Source organism: Chelonoidis abingdonii, chromosome 3 (assembly GCF_003597395.2).
Source record: "Chelonoidis abingdonii isolate Lonesome George chromosome 3, CheloAbing_2.0, whole genome shotgun sequence".
NCBI classification, from domain to species: Eukaryota; Metazoa; Chordata; order Testudines; family Testudinidae; genus Chelonoidis; species Chelonoidis abingdonii.
Genome location: NC_133771.1, coordinates 61,630,173 through 61,650,621, shown reverse-complemented (window position 1 = coordinate 61,650,621; position 20,449 = coordinate 61,630,173). Strand labels below are relative to the sequence as shown.

Here is a 20,449-nt window from a genome sequence, read left to right as displayed (position 1 = left end):
AAGTCATAATTCCCATTTAAAAATGAATAGTATATTTAGGATGATCTCAGCTTGTTATTAAATATATTTTTTTATTTGGAGTGATACTAAACATATGGTTAACCCATGCTTCATTATTTTACTAACATTCCAGTTAAATTCTCTTCTTGATTGTATTTTGAAAACTTTGGGCCAAATTCTGCACATGCCTGGCTCAGTGAAGCCAGTGGCATCCTGGCTCACATCCGAGTACAGAATTTGGCCCATTGTTTGAACTGTGTGCTTACCCTGTGCTTCAATAACTTCAAATTAGCACCAAAGAGCGGCCCTCGAAACCTTCAGGTGTACAATGCGACTTCCAATAGCCTGACTGTAAAGTGGGATCCAGCCAGTGGCCGAGTGCAGAGATACAGGATCACTTACCAGCGTACAACTGGGGATGGTGCTGAACAATCGGTAACTAATTTTTAAGGACTATAATTATTAGACCATATAAACAACTTTGACCACGTAGTTCTTAAGATTAGTGTGTCAGAACAATTTAGTTTCAAATCAGAGCAGTGCGGATATTAATAGGGGCTTTTTTAGATGAAGCTTTATGTTCAAAATAAATATGTGTATTTGTATATTAAATATAACATTTCCAAACTAATATGTTCTTTATGGGGAAAAAAGTGCCCATTTGGAAAGTCAATTTTCTTGAGATTTTCTTGCATCCCATTATCTGTACAGATCAGATAATAAAGTAAAACTAGCTATATTTCTACCTTAAATATGTACAAATCAAATAAAAATATCAAAATGTAAGTCCTGTAGACCTGTGATTCACAAATGTCTTCCAGTCCAGGGCTTGTCTGAGATTTTCACTGTGTGTTTAACATGCTAATAGAGGGACTGTGTCACGGTGACTAATCTATTCCAGTAGTGAATAAGTAACATCTCTATGGTAACTACAGCAACTGCTTAGGTGAGAAAGTAGTATTAGGAAAGCAGTGAAGGTAGCTTAGCTTCTTTTAATGTGATTTAGCTTCTGTTAACAAGGAGGACAGCCAGCACCATGTGACCAGCTTCCCACGGACCACCAGCTAGTGCTCTGTACATCACTGGTCGTCCATACAGCTCAGCTGGGCAACCACTGATCCAGATCCTCTCCTAGTCACCCAGTTTACCTGAAATGTATGCTACTAATAACAAAACCAAACTCTATTGACTAATAGCATGCCCAGTTGATTGTCTGCACATGTGGTTCATTATGAAAAATGTTCAAAATAACCAAATGTAGCCAGTTCTATTGCTAAAAATCAGTAACAGTAAAGGAAAGAGTTACTAGGTTACCAATCCTTCTGGCAAGCTGTTTCTTGCATTGTGTCTGTTCACGGTATGCAGAAAGCACTCCCAAAATAATCCCCCCACGCTAGCTGTATTCATAGTAGACCTGTTTACAAGTGAAAAACATTCTCAATGTCACCCAAGACTAAAATTCACCAATCAGCTTTTTACCTTGTTTTTTGATACCATGGCATATCCCTTATCTCTTGTTTTTGAACAAGCATTCAAAACCAGTTGGGCCATGAAGACATTCCCTACCTTGTACCAGGGTAGAACATTCATGTATCTTGATTTTTGGCAGGGTTTACAGCAAACACCACATTTAGCTTTGCAGGGTGGCTTTTCGCATAAGTGGGCAAGAGTGAACCTAATGAAACTTAGCGTAAGGTTGTGTTAGCATTTGTATATATTATAATTTATATAATATTAACGTGGTTTGTAATACATATTGATATGGTGTGCAATATGTATAACATACATGTTGGCTAACAGCTCTATTCTGTAATATGAGACTGTTGTGGTGATTACCATTGGATTCAAAGCCCTTGGAAGAAAGCCACTAACATTTGGCTCAATATAATAATCCGAGAGCCTACATGTTCACAAGCATATCAAGGCAATATTTACTTTAGATTTGGCTGGATGTTTTCACATCCAAGTTTACTTTTCTGTGAACAGCATATATTTGAGTTAAAATGTGAAATATGTGATTCTTTAAAAACCCAAACAATGTCAATAAGCAGCAGCATATGTTAGAAAGGCCTAGAAATATCTGTGAGGAATTAACGAAAAGGGGGTGTGTTTTCAACAGTCATTGCAGCTATAATAAAAAGTCAGTAAATAACAGAGAACAGTGATAACGTCAATTAAACAGGGAATGATTTGCCAAGAGGGGCTGTGATCTGTAACTGGTGGTTTTCAAGTGAGACAGGGCAAGAAGAGGCATTCTGTAGAAATCTATGAATACTCTGTCCTCGAGCAAAGCAGGGGATGGACTAGATCAATTATTCTCCCTCATTTGGAGAGCATATTCTCCCTCATTTGGGACTGGAAGAAGAGATCACCCATGAGGAGGCCTCCTCCTAGAGAGCTTTCCTCAGAACAAAAATGTTGAGAACCGTTGGACTGGTGATGACCCAGATGGCCCTTTCCAATGTATATAATTTTTGGATTCATGGTATATTGATCAATAAAATCAGTATTTGCTAATGGTTACCAGCCATATGACAGTAATTTCTTGACTACTTTTCTGGTGTAGGTATTTGATTAAACTGCTGGTACTATTGGATTATATCAGTACCTCATCTAAAACTTTCAAAGCCAAATTTTCAAAAAGAGGCTGTAGGTTGCTCTGAGAGATTGGTCGGGTGCCAAACAGCCCCATGATCAGGGAAGAGAAAGATGGTTTCAAGCCACACCCCAGTATCTGGGCCAGTACCAGTGACATAGGGCCAGGTTTGTAAAGGTATTTAGGCACCTAAAGATGGAGATCGGTACCTAGTGGTATTTTCAAAAACTCCTGGGTGCCTTACTTCCAACAGGAGTTAGGAAGGCACCTAGAAACTTGTGAAAATCCTGCTAGGTGCCTAAACACCTTTAAAACTCTGGCCCTTAGTAACTATATATAAGTAATAAGGATTTAAACCTGTTATTTAGATTGCTTGTTTCATTAGCATATGCTAAAGGTTGTTCCGCTTAAGATTGTAGATTACTCTGAAATTTAGAATATATCAGTGGATGGGTGGGCACTAGGTTAAAAACATCTGGACTCCAGTAAAATGTCCAGATGTCTAAATGCTTACTCATTTTGGGAGTTCTCCATTTTCAACTGATTCTAATTTCTGTGGCATAAACATGTGAATTCAGTAGATTGTTAAAAATGTACAAATTGTATAAGAAGATTGTTAGGCTACTTTGAGCAATGTATAAAAACACTGATTTCACATAATGAAAGAAAATTGAGCCTGCTAGCATGGTGTCATTCTCAAGTCACTGTAAATCTTTACCTATGTGGTCTGAGAAGGACTGTAGTCACATGATTAACTGTCTAAGTATAATTGAAGTAGAATGATTATTGTATTTTTTGGATTAAAGTAAAAATGTTTAGGACATTTCCAGAATCAACATGCAATGAAATGTGTGAAAGTGAGGCTAGAATTCCATAATTTTAATATTATACAATTATTTATGTTTTAGAGCTCTACAGAGTGTTATCATCATTTCTTGAAATACACCTGAGCAATAGGGGTGATATGCCTTCTTCAAAGCTCATTGAAGTTAATGGAAAGGCTGATTTCGATGGGCTATGGCTCAGGAGCTATCTGGGAAGAAATATCTCTACAGTGGCACTAACAAGATTGAAAGTCATTATTTCATTGTTATATACATGTTTGGAAATCTTTTCACAAAGGCTGGCTTTGTATTACTGTAGTCTTTTAAAACCAGCCTTAATGAATTTTGCCACACTGAACTGAATATAATTACTGTTTAATTTATTAGTGAGCTTTCTGATCATGACAGGAGCAATGCCCCATGTAGTCTATACAGGATTCTATTGTGTATATCAAATACTTACATTCTTTACTACAGCAGAGAGACTTGGTAAATACGTGATTTTAATGTTTCATTTTTGTCTTACTCCAGACCATGGTAGGAGGGAGGCAGAACAGTGTAGTGCTACAGAAGCTGCAGCCCGACACACCATACACTATTACTGTATCGTCTATGTATGCGGATGGGGAAGGAGGACGGATGACAGGCAGGGGCAAGACCAGTAAGTCAAAGAACTGTTTGTGGTGGCAAATGGCAATGGTTAGCAAATGGCTGTGAAACCATTTATACCTTGTGCTGGAGATCAGCAGATCGACTAGTTTTGCTTTGGGAGGGAGTGTTTTATAGTGTGGACCTTCTGGAGTGTAATCCACCACATTTTGTCCCTACCCTACAACTTAAAAACATCTGAAATCTTCTTCCCTCCCTTCATAGCACATGTGCTTCATTTCCTGTGTTATTTGTCATGAATTTGCCTGAGAGGGAGTGTGATTTCAGCATCTGACAGGGCTTTCGATGTATTTCAGAGCCACTCAACACTGTAAAGAACCTCCGGGTGTATGATCCAACCACCAGCACACTGAGTGTACGATGGGATCATGCTGAAGGAAGTCCTCGCCAGTATAAAGTATATTATGTGCCAACAACAGGCGGTGCAGAGGAAATGGTAATAATTCTTGTGGGTCTTATTAGTTGTCTCAGATAAGTTGCCATATAAACCCCTGGAAAAAATTGACAATGATGAGTGCCTCACCCCAATACAAGGACATACATAGACCTTGTGCAAATTCTGTTCTCTGCTACACTGGTATAAATTCAGAGTAGCTCCATGGAAGTCAGTGGCTTATGCCTTAAGACACATGACTTAATACCACTTTTTTAATGTAATACATTAAGAATCAAATCTTCAGCGATTAGATGTTAGCACATGGGAGCAACTGTATTTGTATTCCACAGCAACTACTGCACTCCTCCTTCTGAAGGCAAAATATATGGGCATGAATGTTGTCATATGGGGAAGGGCCAATGGATAAGGACTTAGGAGACCTCATTTCTGTTCCCATCTTTGCCACTGATTGTGTGATGTTATTCAAGTAACTTCGGGTAACAGTTTCAAAACACCTCAGTAATTTAGGTGCCTACATCATACCTTCTAAAAGGACTTAGGAACTTAGGAGCCTAAATCACTTTTGAAAATCTTACCATTCACCTCTTTGTACCTCAGTTTTCCCACCAGTAAACTAATGATAGTGCCACTTATCCGTCTTTCAGACAGCACTGATCTATTGCTGAGAACACTGTATAAGTGCTAAGTGGTATTACTATATTAATCTGAGAAGTTTGTTACTACCTACCTTTACAAGTGTGTAATGTTACTTACGTATATGATATTATTAGTACTGAACTCTAAAAATAACTGAGTTGAGATATAATGCTATGAGCCAAATCCTTGTCTTAAACCAATCCTTGCGCATTTTGGAGTTGATACCGGTGGCATCTGGCCCTAAGTCCACCACCAGTCCAGGTCAGTTCCAAGGGAATGTGTAGCATAGCAAATAACAATTGCTGTTTGGAATGGAATATAAAGCTTAAGTACAGAGACAGAGTTTTATCAGGCCCAGTTTCAACCTGTGGAACAAACTCCTTCAGGAACTCAGGACTATCACAAACCTCACCACCTTCCGCTCCTAAGTACAAGGCACATGTCTTTGACCTGCTTCCTCTAACATAAACACACACAGCAGTGGGTGCACACTTAAAAATAATAAACAGTCAAGAACACAAAACCCCTACCACCACAAAACACTCCACTGCACCCATATTTCCCTGTCTGCAGAGAGAATGAGAGAGAGAATAATTAGACATGACTGATGTTAGCTACGTTATTCAATGCACTGGTGGAAGGAGCTTGGAGAGTACAATGATGAGGGAAGTATAAAAACTTGTGTAGAGTAGAATAAATAGAATGAAGGTAATTATGAAGGAGTAATACAATTAAATTAAAAGTTAAATTAAATAATAACTTTCCCTTTAACTATTTTACTTTTAAACTGACAAAGCACTATTAGTCCTTTGCATTGGTTTTGTCTAAGATACTCTCGTCTACTCAGAAAACTGCTATTTTGCTTCATAGTTCCACTATCCATATAAATAGCTTTTAATACGGAGAAAAAAGTTTCTTCAGTTGGTGTGTTGTATTTCCAGCCATCACTCATAATTCATGTGTAAATTGGGTGGGATATGGATATTTATCTTCACATTAACCAGCCAAATGTTTCTTTCTTTGGCTGAGTTTCAGTTTCAAGTTTCACCCATGTTCCAGTTTTGGAAAAGATATTGTCACTTCCCACCTAACAGATGACCCTAGGAAGTGCATAGTTGTCCTTGACATCAGAAGCAGGCTTCTAAACCAACGTGCGGTTGCAGCCTGTCATGTTAAGTTGCATGGATGTAGCTGTAGCTGTCACTTTAAGTAAAAAGAAAATGTGCTTTTGAATATCATTTGTAGTAATTACTAGGCCAAATATCTTGAGCTGGTATAAATCAGAGTAGCCCCACTGACTTCATTTGTAGACTCCTTTTTGGGATCATTAAGAAAATGTAAAATAGTTTAAATCAGGGATTGGGAACTTTTCAGAAGTGGTGTGCTGAGTCTTTATTTATTCACTCTAATTTAAGGTTTTGCATGCCAGTAATACATTTTAACGTTTTTAGAAGGTCCCTTTCTATGTCTATAATGTATAACTGAACTATTGTTGTATTTACAGTAAATAAGGTTTTTAAAATGTTTAAGAAGCTTCATTTAAAATTAAATTAAAATGCAGGGTCCCCGAGACTGGTGGCCAGAACCTGGGCACTGTGAGTGCCACTGAAAATCAGCTTGTGTGCCGGCTTTGGCACGCGTGCCATAGGTTGCCTACCCATGGTTTAAACTGACATCTGCAGTGACAGTTGTACTTGAAATGCTCAATTGTTTCATCCTTTATTTAAATACCATGCCACTTTTTTTTAAACTAACAGACAACAGTACCAGGGAACACAAATTATATCATCCTGAGATCTCTCCAGCCTGACACACCTTACAAAATAACTGTGGTTCCAACTTACCCGGAAGGGGATGGTGGACGTGTATCCGACACTGGAAGAACTTGTAAGTGAAGTGGTCTTATTCATAACATCCTTGGATTTATATATAATAATTCAAAAGTATAGATAGTATAGTCCTAAGTATCAGAGGGGTAGCTATGTTAGTCTGGATCTGTAAAAGCAGCAAAGAGTCCTGTGGGACAAAGTGGGTATTCACGCGCCAAAGCTTATGCTCCAATACGTCTGTTAGTTTATAAAGTGCCACTGGACCCTTTGCTGCTTATATAGTCCTAATTTACTTTACATTTCCTCTGCAAATTTTCTGATCCTGAGTTAGTTGTGGGGCAGGTACACAAGAATGATGTTCACATGTATCACTGAATATGATATAAGTGTATCATGATTCACTTTCACAATGTACTCAGTCTTCATTGCTCTCTGTAAGGAAGGATTTCAGTCTGCTTTTGCTGACAGGAAGTGGGTTCCAGTGATTAGGATGTTAGCCTGTGACTTGGGACACGAGTTCAATCCCCTGCTTTATCACAGACTTTCTGTATGCCCCGGGGTAATTCACTAGTCTACCTGTACTTCAGCTTTCTATCTGTACAAATTGAGACAATAGCGCTTGCCAACCTGATATGGGTGTTTGTGAGGATAAACACGTTAACGACTGTGAGATGCTCAGATACTGTGGTAATGAAGGGCATATAAGTACCTTAGATAGATGAACTGTTAGCACCTTTTTTGTGCTACTGTGTGAGTCTGGACAGAACAGAGTTATTCTTGTGTATTCATGTCTTTAACACTTATTTAAATTATCCTTGGCTTAGTGGTGAGAGGAGCAGCAAGAAACATACAAGTTTACAACCCTACACCGAACACCTTGAATGTCCGATGGGAACCTGCACCAGGTCCAGTGCAACAGTATAGAGTTGTCTACGCTCCGCTGGTTGGCCCAAGGCCATCAGAGTCTGTAAGTTACTCAGCCTCCTGAGTATTCCTCAAAGAAGTGCTGAGGATGTTACCTCCAGTGATTTCTGGCTCACAGTAACAAAACAGTTGCAACCAGGGGCAAGAGCAGAATTCTCCTAAGCAGAAGGCCCAGAGCTCTCCCTTCCATGCTCTGCACCATACTCTTTCCCCCACACTCTTCACCTGCAACCAACCCCACACAGTATCCCCATCTCTGCTGCCTCTGCCCCCAGCCCTGAGCTCTCGTTCGCTGTAGCTGCACCCAGATCCATGCTCCCCACCTGGCACCCTACTTTACACATACTCCCTTCCAGGGGTATCCCATCTAGCCCTATGCTCTTCCCCAACGGAACCAGCTCCAAACTTTCCCCCTGCATCCAGCCCCATGGTCTCCTCTCCCCTCGCTCAGCCCTGAGCTTTTACCCAGAGGGGTAGTCAGGATGAAGAGCATCATCCCCACCAGAGGCCAGGCAGATCTGGGACCACTAGAACCCATCTTCTGCTGCATCTCTACTTCTCCAAGAAGCACCAAAAGCCTGGATTCAATCCTTCCACCTCCTGGAGATTCCTGGTGCCTTCTACTTCACTTTTATCTGGGGCTGGGGGTGCCCGGTGCCCCTGTTCCCCCATTATTACGCCATTGATTGTAACCATCTGCATGCAGCATCTCTGCTGAAAACCCCATTTCCATATGAATTTAATATACTGTATGTAATTGCACCATTCAGTGGAGTAAAAGAATAAAAGCCCCACCCATTTTAAATTTGCTATTGAGAATCCTTTATTGTATTGCCAATAAAAGGGAATTAAATTGGAATATTGCTTTTTAAACATAAGAAATACAAAGCAAAGACTATTGATGTGTATGTGGGAATGGCTTCAGGTCTCTCTTGGGATGTAAAGTTAGGACTTTATATAGGCTTTGATTTGGATAAGAAGTTTTAGGGGTACCTGAGCCCTTGTACGAACAGATAATCACCCACATTCTACAAATATGTACACTATGAGCAGTCCAACATCTGTGTGAATCTGTTAGAATTTGTAATGTATTGTTTGCATCTGTCAAGTGTGGGTGCTTATAACTGCACACACATGAGACCTAATAGAGGCTCTTTTGAAAATGTATCCTTAGCATATGTCAGTAAACCACAATGGAGCAATATTTTGCTCTGGATTTCTGCATGTCTCTATCTTTACCAGTCGCAGCTTTTTCATGAACATTCATGTTCAAATAACGTACAATAATTATGGTTTTAAACTATCAGCATTTTAGAAAAAAAGTCATTTTGCACAATGAAAACTCCTGTATTGTACTGCCACATAATTGCATCTTCTGCTGTTGAGTTTTGTGTTAGGCAAGCAGTACTAAGTGGTTCCAATAAACTTGCCTTATTGTAGTTGGAAAATACACAACAGGATTGGGCTTCTAAATTTCCTCCTTTCAATATAAATGACTGATAATTAATTTGGATAATAATAATTTTACAAGGCATTATCCATATAAGGATGTTGTATGGACCTGTCAGATAAAACTTCACTTTCTTTTCCCTTCTAGATTGTGGTTCCAGCGAACACTCGTGACGTTGTGCTGGAGCGCCTGACCCCTGACACGCCTTACTCTGTGAATGTTGTGGCTCTGTATGCCGATGGAGAGGGAAATCAAAGCTCTGGGCAGGGGAGAACAAGTAAGAGGCAGAATTATGTTTATTTACTGCTATCTTTGTGTCTCTAATTGCTGCTTATATGAGCAGGGCCGGCTCTACTGTTTTCGCCTCCGCAAGCAGCGTGCCGAATTGCTGCCGTGGACGGCGGGGGTAGTTCATGTGCCATTAGAGCGGCTCACGCATTTCCGCATCGGCAGCAATTTGGCAGCAGCTTCTGTCTTCAGCCGGAAGACAGAAGCTGCGCCGCTGCGGACCGCTGAACAAAAAAGCTGCCGCCGAACTGCCGCTGCTGCGGAAACGTGCGAACCGCCCTAAAGGTACACGGACTGCCCCCGCCATCCGCGGCAGCAATTCAGTGCGTGGCTTGGAGGCAAAAACACACAGACTGCCGCCCCTTGCAGATTGCCGCTCCAAGCACCTGCTTGGAATGCTGGAGCCTGGAGCCCGCCCTGTATATGAATGAGGGATTGCCTACAAAACAAATGTCAGGTACACTTCCCCGTGTAGTTCTGCCAGTTCACCTGAGGAATGGCTTTTTCGATTTTAGACCTCCCTGGAACAACAGCTGCCAATTAGGTCAGATAATCTGCTGGTTGTAATGCAGATAAATTCTTACTAGGGACCAGACTAGACTGAAACTTATGATATAAGCTTAAATTGAACCTAGGTCTTTAGCAGTAAAAAAGTCCTTTGGCCTGTAACATTCAATTACAGTTACAATCCTAACTGTCTCTCTCTCTCCAAAACAAACAGCACATTAAAATGGACAGTTTGCTGCCAAAACAGAGGTATAAATTTGAGCTTGAATTCTGGGTCTTGTCTGCCATAATAATCACATGAGTACAACCCAGGGCCAGATTTAGGGGCAGGCGACCCAGGTGACCCAGGCTTGGGGTGTTGTTTTTGTTGTTAGCGACAAAAGGGAACATGTCTGAAGTAACGTGTTTCAGGTATTCCATACGTAGATTCATTTTTCACTAACCTCCTAGAATGTTCCAGACCTTTATAGACTCTCATGGAATCTTCCAGACTTTCTGAGAACTACATTTTCCTCAAACCTCCTAGAATATTGTTAGCCATGCCTTTGCGGGTATATTACGGTTGGGATGTCACCAGTCAAACAGAAAGATATAAATAATGATTTACAGATCTTAGTGTGGAAATTTATTGTCTTATATGACAGGGATAAATCATGCATGCAAATTGTGCATCAAAATCGTGAAATGGTCTACAAATGCAATAAAAAATAAGGTATTCAAAATGTTAACAAATGAAGGGAGGGGGGCTGCTGAAAACGCTCCTTGCCTGTGGCCCCATTTGGTCTAGGGCCAGCCATGGTACAACCCATTGTAGGGAGCCCACAAAAATCTGCCCCCCATTACCTGAAACAGCAAAACCTATTTGTTATTACCTAATGTACATGTACATGCAGGGGTCAGTGGAAGTCCTTGATGTGCACTCCAGGGCAACATCTGACCCACTGACAATGACAGTTTTATATCCCAAGGTATCATAATGTGAAAGGACTTCTGTCTTCACTGCAGTTCATTGGTCCTTATACATATTCCCCTTTTAGCGCCTCGTAGTGGGCCAAGGAACTTGAAGGTGTTTGATCCAACAACAAACAGCCTGTCTGTACAATGGGACCATGCTGACGGACCAGTTCAGCAATACAGAATCATTTATTCACCCACCGTTGGAGACCCCATAGATGAATATGTAAGTACCTATATATATAATTCTTATATATATAATATATATACATACATAATCATTCATTAATAAGCATTTAAATATCCTCTGTTGATGTCGGAGAAAAACAAAAATATCTGATATTTGGATATTGTACATTTTGGTTGCTTAAGGGATGAATTGTTTGGGCATTATTATATAGGGCAATGTTAAGTGGGCACTTAAGCAGCTGGGTCTTAGGGTTTGGCTACACTTGGAATTTCAAAGCGCTGCCGCCGCGGCACTTTGAAGTGTGAGTGTGGTCGGAGCGGCAGCGCTGGGAGAGAGCTCTCCCAGCACTGCATGTAAACCACATCCTTTACGGTTGTAGCTTGCAGCGCTGGGAGCTGCGCTCCAAGCACTGCCGCCCTGATTACACTGATGCTTTACAGCGCTGTATCTTGCAGCGCTCAAGGGGGTGCTTTTTCACACCCCTAAGCGCGAAATTTGCAGCGCTGTAAAGTGTGAGTGTAGCCATACCCTTAGTCTCTTGAGTGAAAAAGTCAGTTCCACAGAGTAGTTGCATACATAAAATACAGAAAGACACCATGGCCTTGAAAGCAATGCATATTCTAGTGTTAAAGGTGAGATCAAGGAGAAGATTCTGAGCTGAGCTTGTCACAATATGCTTAGTTCAAGCCATTGTGCTCAGGTAAATAGCCATGTGTTGCTTCACATACTATGTATTATCATGCTAAAACTCCCAGTAAACACAGCACCATACAGTATATGCGGCAATCAGTAAATAGAATGAGCTGCGTTAAGAAAGCTGGATTAACTTGAATTCAAATTTTATAGTACTTGCTTTTGTGGTTTTGTCTGAATTGTAACAGTTTGTGCCTTAACTTTCTGCTGTTTCACATCAAGTTCCATGGCACAAAGATTTGGCCTATAGAGCACTAGAACTGCCTGTTATTATTTATTTATTATTGCTGAATAGGGCTGGTTGAAAATTAGCCATTCAGAATTAGTTTTTGATGGGAAATTGTATTTTCAACTAAACAGTTTTTTTCTCAAAACATGTCTGCTTTCTGCAAAAAAAAATTGACTTTCCTTAAAAAAACTACACACTGAAAACCAAAATCATGCTGATTTTCAGCCCTAAACAGAAAACATTTTGTCCAAAACTTCAAAATTTCGATGAGAAAATACCACAGCAGTGTCTCATGGGACTTGTAGTTCCTGTGCCTTATGCTCTCATTCTTCTCTTTGGGACGAGCTGCCATTTGGACTACATCTCCCATGATGTGTTGTGGCTATGGCACTCCCATGATGCATCACAGTCTCTGTATAAAAGGAGAGATCATGATGCATGGCTGCAGCAGGAAGCAAGTGGGGTACCAGATTGCATAACTTAGGCAAAATTTTGCACATCAAAATAATTATTGTTGACATTTATAAAACATTGATATGGTAATGTGGAATACTGTGTACAGTTTTGATTGAGAAGAAAGATTTCCAGCTTCTAGGTAGAGAGTGGAGGAGGGTAATGGGATTGAGTAATAGTGTGACTGGTTCTGTCTGAAAAGGAAAGGTTAAATGTGCTTAGTATGAAGAAAAAAAGGAGACTGAGAGGGTATCTTAGTATGGCTTTTCAGTTTTTAAAGGGGATGTAGAAGGATCCAGGACACTGTTTGGTCCAACTACTGTACAAAGAATGTGGAAAATCTGTGGTCATGAAGAGAAGCTGCAGACTGTTAAGGTTTAAGCCAGATACTGGAAAGAGCGTTTACTTCTCATGAAGAGTTTTTGGACAATGAAACAGCTGTGGGAGCAGATGGCACAAATTAGGTGTTTTAAAGGAAAAAATCCAGCTGTTTTATAGGAAAGATAAATGTATTAGTCAGATAAATGTATTAAAATAATAACTAGTATTTGTTACTTTTGAATTTTGAATGTTAATGTGAAGGAATATTTGTGGAGGTTTCACCTTTTCTGTGCCTTGGATGGCTCTGACTTTATATTCTGGAGGCTGATATATATCTTGAAATTCATATCTGGTTTAACTGCAATGGCTCAGTGGAGATACACCATGAATTAATATAGCTAATTTGTGGCAGGTAGAAAAAAGTCAGGTCTTTATCTCATCCCCCTCCGCACACCCTTTATCATAGTCCCACTCGCTGTCATTCCATAGCTTCTCCTTCCCCAACCAGCCTCATCTTATCTGTGGATTTGGGAGAGTTTCCAGGCCCAGTTCACACCTACTTTTCCCTTCTGTGTATGTCCATCTCATCTCTCTTTACCCTGCTGTTCTGGCCTTGTGCCTCGGAGAAGGTGACCGTGGTGTTTGTGGGTACTCTGCCTTTTCTCTATTCCACACACTCACAACGGAAACACACCAACACCCTCCTCCCTTCAGTAGCTTTGTCTTCTCTTGTTTATTCTCTCTCCAAAAACCCGCAACAATAACTTGTCCTCTCTCCATGTGAGTGTATGTGAGGAGGAAACAAATCTTTTGTGTGTGTGTAGCTGTTTAATTCTTGAACGAGGTCTGGAGAAGCCACAGGGAGCTGTGGAATATCACTCTGGTGTGAGGATAGCTACAGTATTATAAAGGGAAGGAGACGAGGAGTCCAGTTTTTTGACAAAAGTTACAAAGTTGTACTTAAAAATAATTTAAACAGGCCATGCTGTTAATTTTAGGCAGGCTGAAATTGTTCTGAAATGGTAAAGCAGTGGAGTCTTTCTTTCAATAAAATGGATTTCTCTATAGCTGGATTAAAAAACCACAGCTGGGTATTTGCAGTGAAATACATCCACAAATTCCACAAGGATTGCTCATTTACAGTTCATTACAATTATAGGTCAGGTAAAATATTACAACAGATTCATCTGTATTTCTCTCATGATTTCTAGACAACAGTACCCGGAAGAAGAAATAATGTGATATTACAGCCACTGCATTCAGACACGCCATATAAAATTACTGTTGTGGCTGTGTATGATGATGGAGACGGTGGACAGCTGACAGGAAATGGACGAACTGGTAACTTAGCTTTAGGATTAAGTACTGTATTCTCATTTCTCCTCCTTATAAATTAATAGTTCTGCTGCAGTAGTGCCAGAGGCCCCCATCTGTGGGGGCCCTGTTGTACTAGGCACAATGCAAACAAATCCAAAGTCAGAATTTCTTCTTCAGGGAGTTTACAGTTTACCTGTTATGCCGCTTTAAAAGGCAGTTGCTACTAATACCAGTTCTAATGTTTATTCTTTCTTTTCAGTTGGGTTGCTTCCTCCTCAAAACATGCATATTTCTGATGAGTGGTATACACGATTCAGAGTTTCCTGGGATCCCTCACCATCTCCTGTTCTTGGGTACAAACTTGCATATAAACCTGTAGGTAAGAAAACCTGTCTCCTTTGAAGAGAACACTTTGAAAACAATGAGTAATGAGTTAAGAGATTTGGGTGGAAATATCCTGTGTATCCTCATGAAAACTGAGCCCTTTGCTTTAAAGGTATTTTCTTTATTTATTTTAATTTGTGGGTTTATTAACTTTAAAGTAGTAAGAAGTTTTCCTGTTCATTTCAGTGTTTCAAAAGAAAGACCATTAGAACACCAGATACATGGTCACACACATTACAGCACATTTGATTTAATTACATATTTGATATTTAATACAACATGTATCTCCTATCCCAGAACTGTTCTCTTCTCACTTTACACCAGGTTTTGTATCTTTCATGGAGATGCTCATTATTTACACAAGTGTGTGAATAGAATCAGGCCTAGAGTTTGAATGAATGACAGTCCTTCAATGCTTTTATTTGACATGAGAATGAATCCACATTTGCATGCTTCTCTGGAAATTAAATTAAATTAAATACAAATTGCACTAGTAAAGCTACATTTATTTTATTAGCAATGAGAGTGTTTACTAAAGTAATAAGTTTAAGAAATAACAAGTATGTGTTTTAAAAGCAAGGACCAAGTTTTGGGGCAGGTCTACACATAAAATGCTGCATCAGTGCAGCTGCCCAGTGTAGACACTTCATTGAAGACACTATTATGCCGATAGGAGAGCTTCTCCCATTGGCATAGTTAATCCACCTGTGTGAGAGGCGGTAGCTATGTTGATTGGAGAAGCCCAGCTTCTAGATCTCGTGCTGTGTACACCCGGGGCTAGGTTGATATAACTATGACACTCAGGGATATGGATTGTATAAAAGACCTCTGATAGTGCCATAGCAGAATGCTCAGAATTGTGTCTTTTTCTGTGATTCCCTTTAACTCAAGGTTCTGCTGAGCCGCCAATGGAGGTGTTTGTTGGGGAAGTGACTTCATACACATTGCACAACCTGTCTCCTAGTACTATCTATGATGTGAATGTTTATGCCCAATACGATTCTGGACTCAGCGCACCCCTGATTGATCAAGGCACTACATGTAAGTCCAAACCACTTTTATTGTAGTCACATAGGATATAATTGTTGAAGTGATCTCATGTTGACTGAAAAGTCCATATTTAGGGCCTTGATCCTTAAGGTCTTCACACTCCACAATTATGGATGCTCAGACCTATGAGAATCAGGCCCATAAATAAAATGAAGCTTAGAAACCCACATTATTTAAACATTGCTTTTACTAGTGGCTTGCAATAGACAACCCTCTAGTTCCATTTCTTAAATTTGTTTGGCTGTAGCTGGGTTTGAGCCTGCAAGGTGCTCAACACCTGCTGCACCCATTGGCTAGAATGTGTTCAGTAGATTGCAGGGTGCAGTCACTGCTTCTGAGTGCATCTTGTGGTAATAGTGACTGACTACACATTCCATCAAAGCTGAACCTGCTCAGCAGAAGATTGGTTTGTTGCTGAACTCAGTTAATGAGCCATTTGAGATTTCAGCAAAAAAGGATGAGTTGTAAAATCCTGATTTTGTTAAATGGTCTCATTAAAAGCTCTTGGCACTGCCAGTAAATACAATACAATACAATAAAATAAAATAAAATAAAATAAAATACAACAGGGCCTGAATCAGATGCACTTTCCTCATGCTAAATATCTTTATAAGTGATTCTGTTGATTTTAGTGGGACAGCCCATAGAATCAGATAGTACTTAGCATAATAAAGAGTATCAGAATTTGGGCTTTGGTAAATAACAGAGGTCAGATCTGTGGGACTAAACAGAAAGAACAGAGATGAATTGGCTAGAACTATTTTTTTCTTCTGTGGACATTTTTAAAATAAAACAACATGCAGGCAAAGTTTACTGCCATAGTGATATATGGGCCAGCACTACTGATGCCATTGTTTTTTTCTGATCTGGTTAATTTGATATCTAATGTATTATATTTCCCAGATAATAAATTGAACACTTTTCCTTTTTGCAGTGTACTTGAATGTCACTGATCTAACAAGTTACAAGGTGGGATGGGATACCTTCTGTATCCGATGGTCACCTCACCGGTCAGCGTCTTCCTACAGATTAAAGCTAAACCCAGCTGATGGTAAATTCCTTTGATTCCTTGTGTATTCTGAGGGCATATGTACGTGTCGGTTTTATGCCATGACTAACTAAGGATTGTAATGTGACAGGCTGAGGGCCCTGAGTTTGCGATAATTAGAACTCCAGTGCCTCCCCCAGTAGGCAAGCTGTGTTGGTAAAACTCCCCAGGCTTGCATGCAGCCCGCCTTTCTAAGAAGATGCAGATTGGAAATTAATGCTGCTTCTATCCATGTTAACTCCCGCTAGGATTTCCCAATGGAAATCTGCTGCTCACCAGGGGTTATGAGTGCATACTATGGAGTGCAGCTGCTCTCTGCCTCTTCCCCGTCACAGCGTGACAGCTCCCCAGCGTGCAGAGTGCCCACCACACAGTGTTGCTGCACAGAGGCTTTCTTGGGCTGGGAAGAGCAAGCAGCAGAGGTGCCATTCATCCCATTTCAGCACCCTCCCTACATGCACTCGCTCTTGTTTTCTTCTGCACACTTATGGAAAGGGAAGTACTGGACCCTACATTTTCCTTCCTTTGGGTTTGTTTTTACAGGATCCCGAGGACAAGAAATTACAGTACGTGGGACAGAAACCAGCCACTGTTTCACTGGCCTTTCACCAGACACCGAATACAATGCTACTGTCTTTGTTCAGACCCCGAACCTTGAGGGACCGCCCATCTCTCTGAAAGAGCGCACATGTAAGTCAGGGGCAATATGAACAGCAAGCGTGTGAACAGAATGGGATGGAAATAGTCCCAACTACAGATCTTACAATTGTCTTGTTTGTACAAGACATAAAATACCACAACTGAGGGGTCTATTTTGCTGTGTCTCCAAGCGTATGTCAGTGGGAAACATCCTGAACTGGGAAACAGACAATAGCAATTATTTGGGGGAAATTCAAATGGAGTATTATCTTGCTCAGGTTAATCCCATTGGGCAGTAACCACGGAGTGAGAGATTTCTCAGTTTGTGTAAAAGTGGCAGAATCTAGTCCCTTGTCATAATTAAGGACTTGCTTTTGTAACAGCAGATTTTTCTTTGCTGATTAGGAATTACTTGCCTTGGTCACCAGTAAAAGCATTGATAATTCTTTCCTCAGTCAGACACAGGGTAATTCACATGGGTGGAGTCTTTTCTTGAGTAAAATGTTACATTAAATAAAAATTTTTAATTGTTTTACTTCAGTCATCAAACCTACCGAAGCACCAACTCAACCGCCTCCTCCTCCTCCACCTCCCACAATCCCACCAGCTCGGGATGGTAAGTGTGCATTGTAGATTCATGATATATTTTGTCTTATTTGCTGTCCATCCACACACTCAAAGGTTAGACTGAATTATATTTTTCCTAAATTGAAGTAACTTCAAAAATATATGGGTCTAATGATCCTCTGGCCCACTTTGGCCCTTTGCAGCAGCTCTGACACGATCACCTGCCTTATGTAGACAGGGGAATGATGCCTGGGCCTCATTCCCTTGATACTAGCTATTTGCAAGGGTATCGCATTGGGCTCAGATAGCAACTGGGTCATGGTAGCAGCGTGCGTAGATTTGGGGGAATGGCCATGACTCTCAGTATGCACTGTGGATTTGTGAGCTTTGCCTTTAGCATATGAACCTATTTTTGTTGTAGATTGCCAAGAAAACTGGTGCTAAGTTGCAGTCTTCAGGGTTTTGTTTCATGTGAACTTTTTGCACATATATGCCAAGATTTGACCTGAGATGTCCTTGAATGCATAGTGTGAAAACCTGCAAAACCCAGGAAATGCAAGAGATACACGCAAGAGAAACACTACTTTAATATTTAAGAGTAGTCTGCAGGTTGAGAATATGACTGAAGTTTGCTGAATATTTGCTCATCTTTCTTGCTTTAAAATTATCAGAACAGTGCTGTTTGGTCCACAGTCCTAAATGAGGTGGGTGTTTTAGAGTTCATTGAGCTGTTTGTCTTTCAGTATGTAAAGGTGCCAAAGCAGACATTGTGTTCCTGACTGATGCTTCCTGGAGTATTGGTGATGATAATTTCAACAAAGTAGTGAAATTTGTTTTTAATACTGTTGGAGCCTTTGACTTAATCAACCCTGCTGGAATTCAGGTGAGTAATTTCCATTACATGCTTTTTGCAGGGAAATTAAACAAACAAACCAACAAACCTGAATTCTTAAAGTCTCCTCTATCTTTTTCTATTGTATAGGATTTCTGCCAATTATTCTGGTACTATGTTGTGTGTATATATATGTGCGCTGTGCTGTACAAACATAAAGGAAAACACAGTCCCCGTTTAAGAGTAGATACCCTGAAAGACAAAAGACAGATGGCAAGCAGATGAAAGGGAATCAGTATACAGGCAGAGTGGTCAGGGTGCTCTGTGGCCAATGTAATATTAGTTGTATGTTTTTGCTTCTTTGTGCATATAAAATAACCTCAGCTGCCCCTCTCCATAGTTGTTATGAATCGGCTAATTTTTGTGTCACAGCAGAAGTGGACATTGAGAAGGAGTGTGGTGATGAATGAGGGTAATGTCTTGGTGTGTCGATTCAGAAAGGATGGTGCATGTGCAGTGGGCAGAAGAAAGCATGGAGACAGTTGCAGGAGAGGTAGAGAAGAGGATTCACTGGATGAAATTGGATGCATCTTTAAAGAGAAAGCTATAAGGAATATTGGAGAGGCTGAAACATCTTGTCTTCGTCCTGGGTTTCTCCATGTGTCCCTGCCAGACTCCTGAGGAGCCTTTAATTATGTCTTATGTTAATCTCCCCATGGTCAAGTCCCTGCATCATGACTGTTTTCCTTCTAGATAAGGGGAACTGGATAGGAGCTCTGTCCTGCTCTCATGAGCATTGCTCTTTGATTAGCTAGAGGTGAATGGCATGGGTAAGAATGTCTCTGGAGCTTTGCCATCACCGCTTGGTGCAAGACCATCTTCCCATGTAGGAAGGAAGAGAGTGATTTTCCTTGGAAGGATGTTTTATTTCTGTTTTTCTGAAATGCAGCACCCAGTTATCTTGCTCATGAACAGTTTTGTCCTCCCTCATGCATGCCTTTAGGTCATTGGTTCCCCCTATTTCATTCTGCAGACATACTTCTAGAAAGAAAAATCTCCTCCAGTATCTCCATCCTGCCTAGCTCTAACCTCACACTGCTTGGTTTTCAAACATTTTTTCTTCTTTGGCCCAACAGGAGACTTGCTGCAAATTAGCTATTGGAGGAGAATAGCTGTGAACTTCCTGGGCTTGTTAGGGAAAGACTTAAAGCTCCTTTCCTCTTTTGTCCTGGGCTAGTTACACACATTCTTAGTTCTTCATTTTAGACATTTATGAGGATTAAAAAAGACAAACTTATTTCAGTAAGTGTGACTACTTAGATATCTGCTCAAGACCACCTTAGTAAGGCATGCTAATAATAGAAATGCGACAGTCTAGAAGAAAGGACAGTAGCAAAATACGGACCCTGGACTTCAGAAAAGCAGACTTTGACTCTCTTAGGGAACTGATGGGCAGGATCCCCTGGGAAACTAATATGAGGGGGCAAGGAGTCCAGGAGAGCTGGCTGTATTTTAAAGAAGCCTTATTGAGGGAGCAGGAACAAACCATCCCGATGTGCAGAAAGAATAGCAAATATGGCAGGTGACCAGCTTGGCTTAACAGTGAAATCTTCGGTGAGCTAAAACTCAAAAAGAAAGCTTACAAAAAGTGG

The 20,449-nt window shown here is 40.5% G+C and overlaps 1 protein-coding gene across 5 annotated transcripts in view; it reads left to right on the top strand.

Moving 5' to 3' along the window:
- The window catches only part of COL12A1 (collagen type XII alpha 1 chain), a 141,339-nt gene that overhangs the window by 73,968 nt on the left and 46,922 nt on the right, over window positions 1-20,449 (top strand). For all 5 annotated transcript variants that reach the window (XM_075063807.1, XM_075063810.1, XM_075063806.1 and 2 more), the window contains 14 exons: window positions 293-435; window positions 3,952-4,081; window positions 4,386-4,525; window positions 6,880-7,009; window positions 7,776-7,918; window positions 9,473-9,602; window positions 11,158-11,300; window positions 14,172-14,301; window positions 14,537-14,656; window positions 15,553-15,702; window positions 16,646-16,762; window positions 17,303-17,449; window positions 17,940-18,014; window positions 18,709-18,848. In XM_075063807.1, the coding sequence (XP_074919908.1) occupies window positions 293-435; window positions 3,952-4,081; window positions 4,386-4,525; window positions 6,880-7,009; window positions 7,776-7,918; window positions 9,473-9,602; window positions 11,158-11,300; window positions 14,172-14,301; window positions 14,537-14,656; window positions 15,553-15,702; window positions 16,646-16,762; window positions 17,303-17,449; window positions 17,940-18,014; window positions 18,709-18,848 (1,838 nt within the window). The remainder of the gene's footprint in view (window positions 1-292; window positions 436-3,951; window positions 4,082-4,385; window positions 4,526-6,879; window positions 7,010-7,775; window positions 7,919-9,472; window positions 9,603-11,157; window positions 11,301-14,171; window positions 14,302-14,536; window positions 14,657-15,552; window positions 15,703-16,645; window positions 16,763-17,302; window positions 17,450-17,939; window positions 18,015-18,708; window positions 18,849-20,449) is intronic.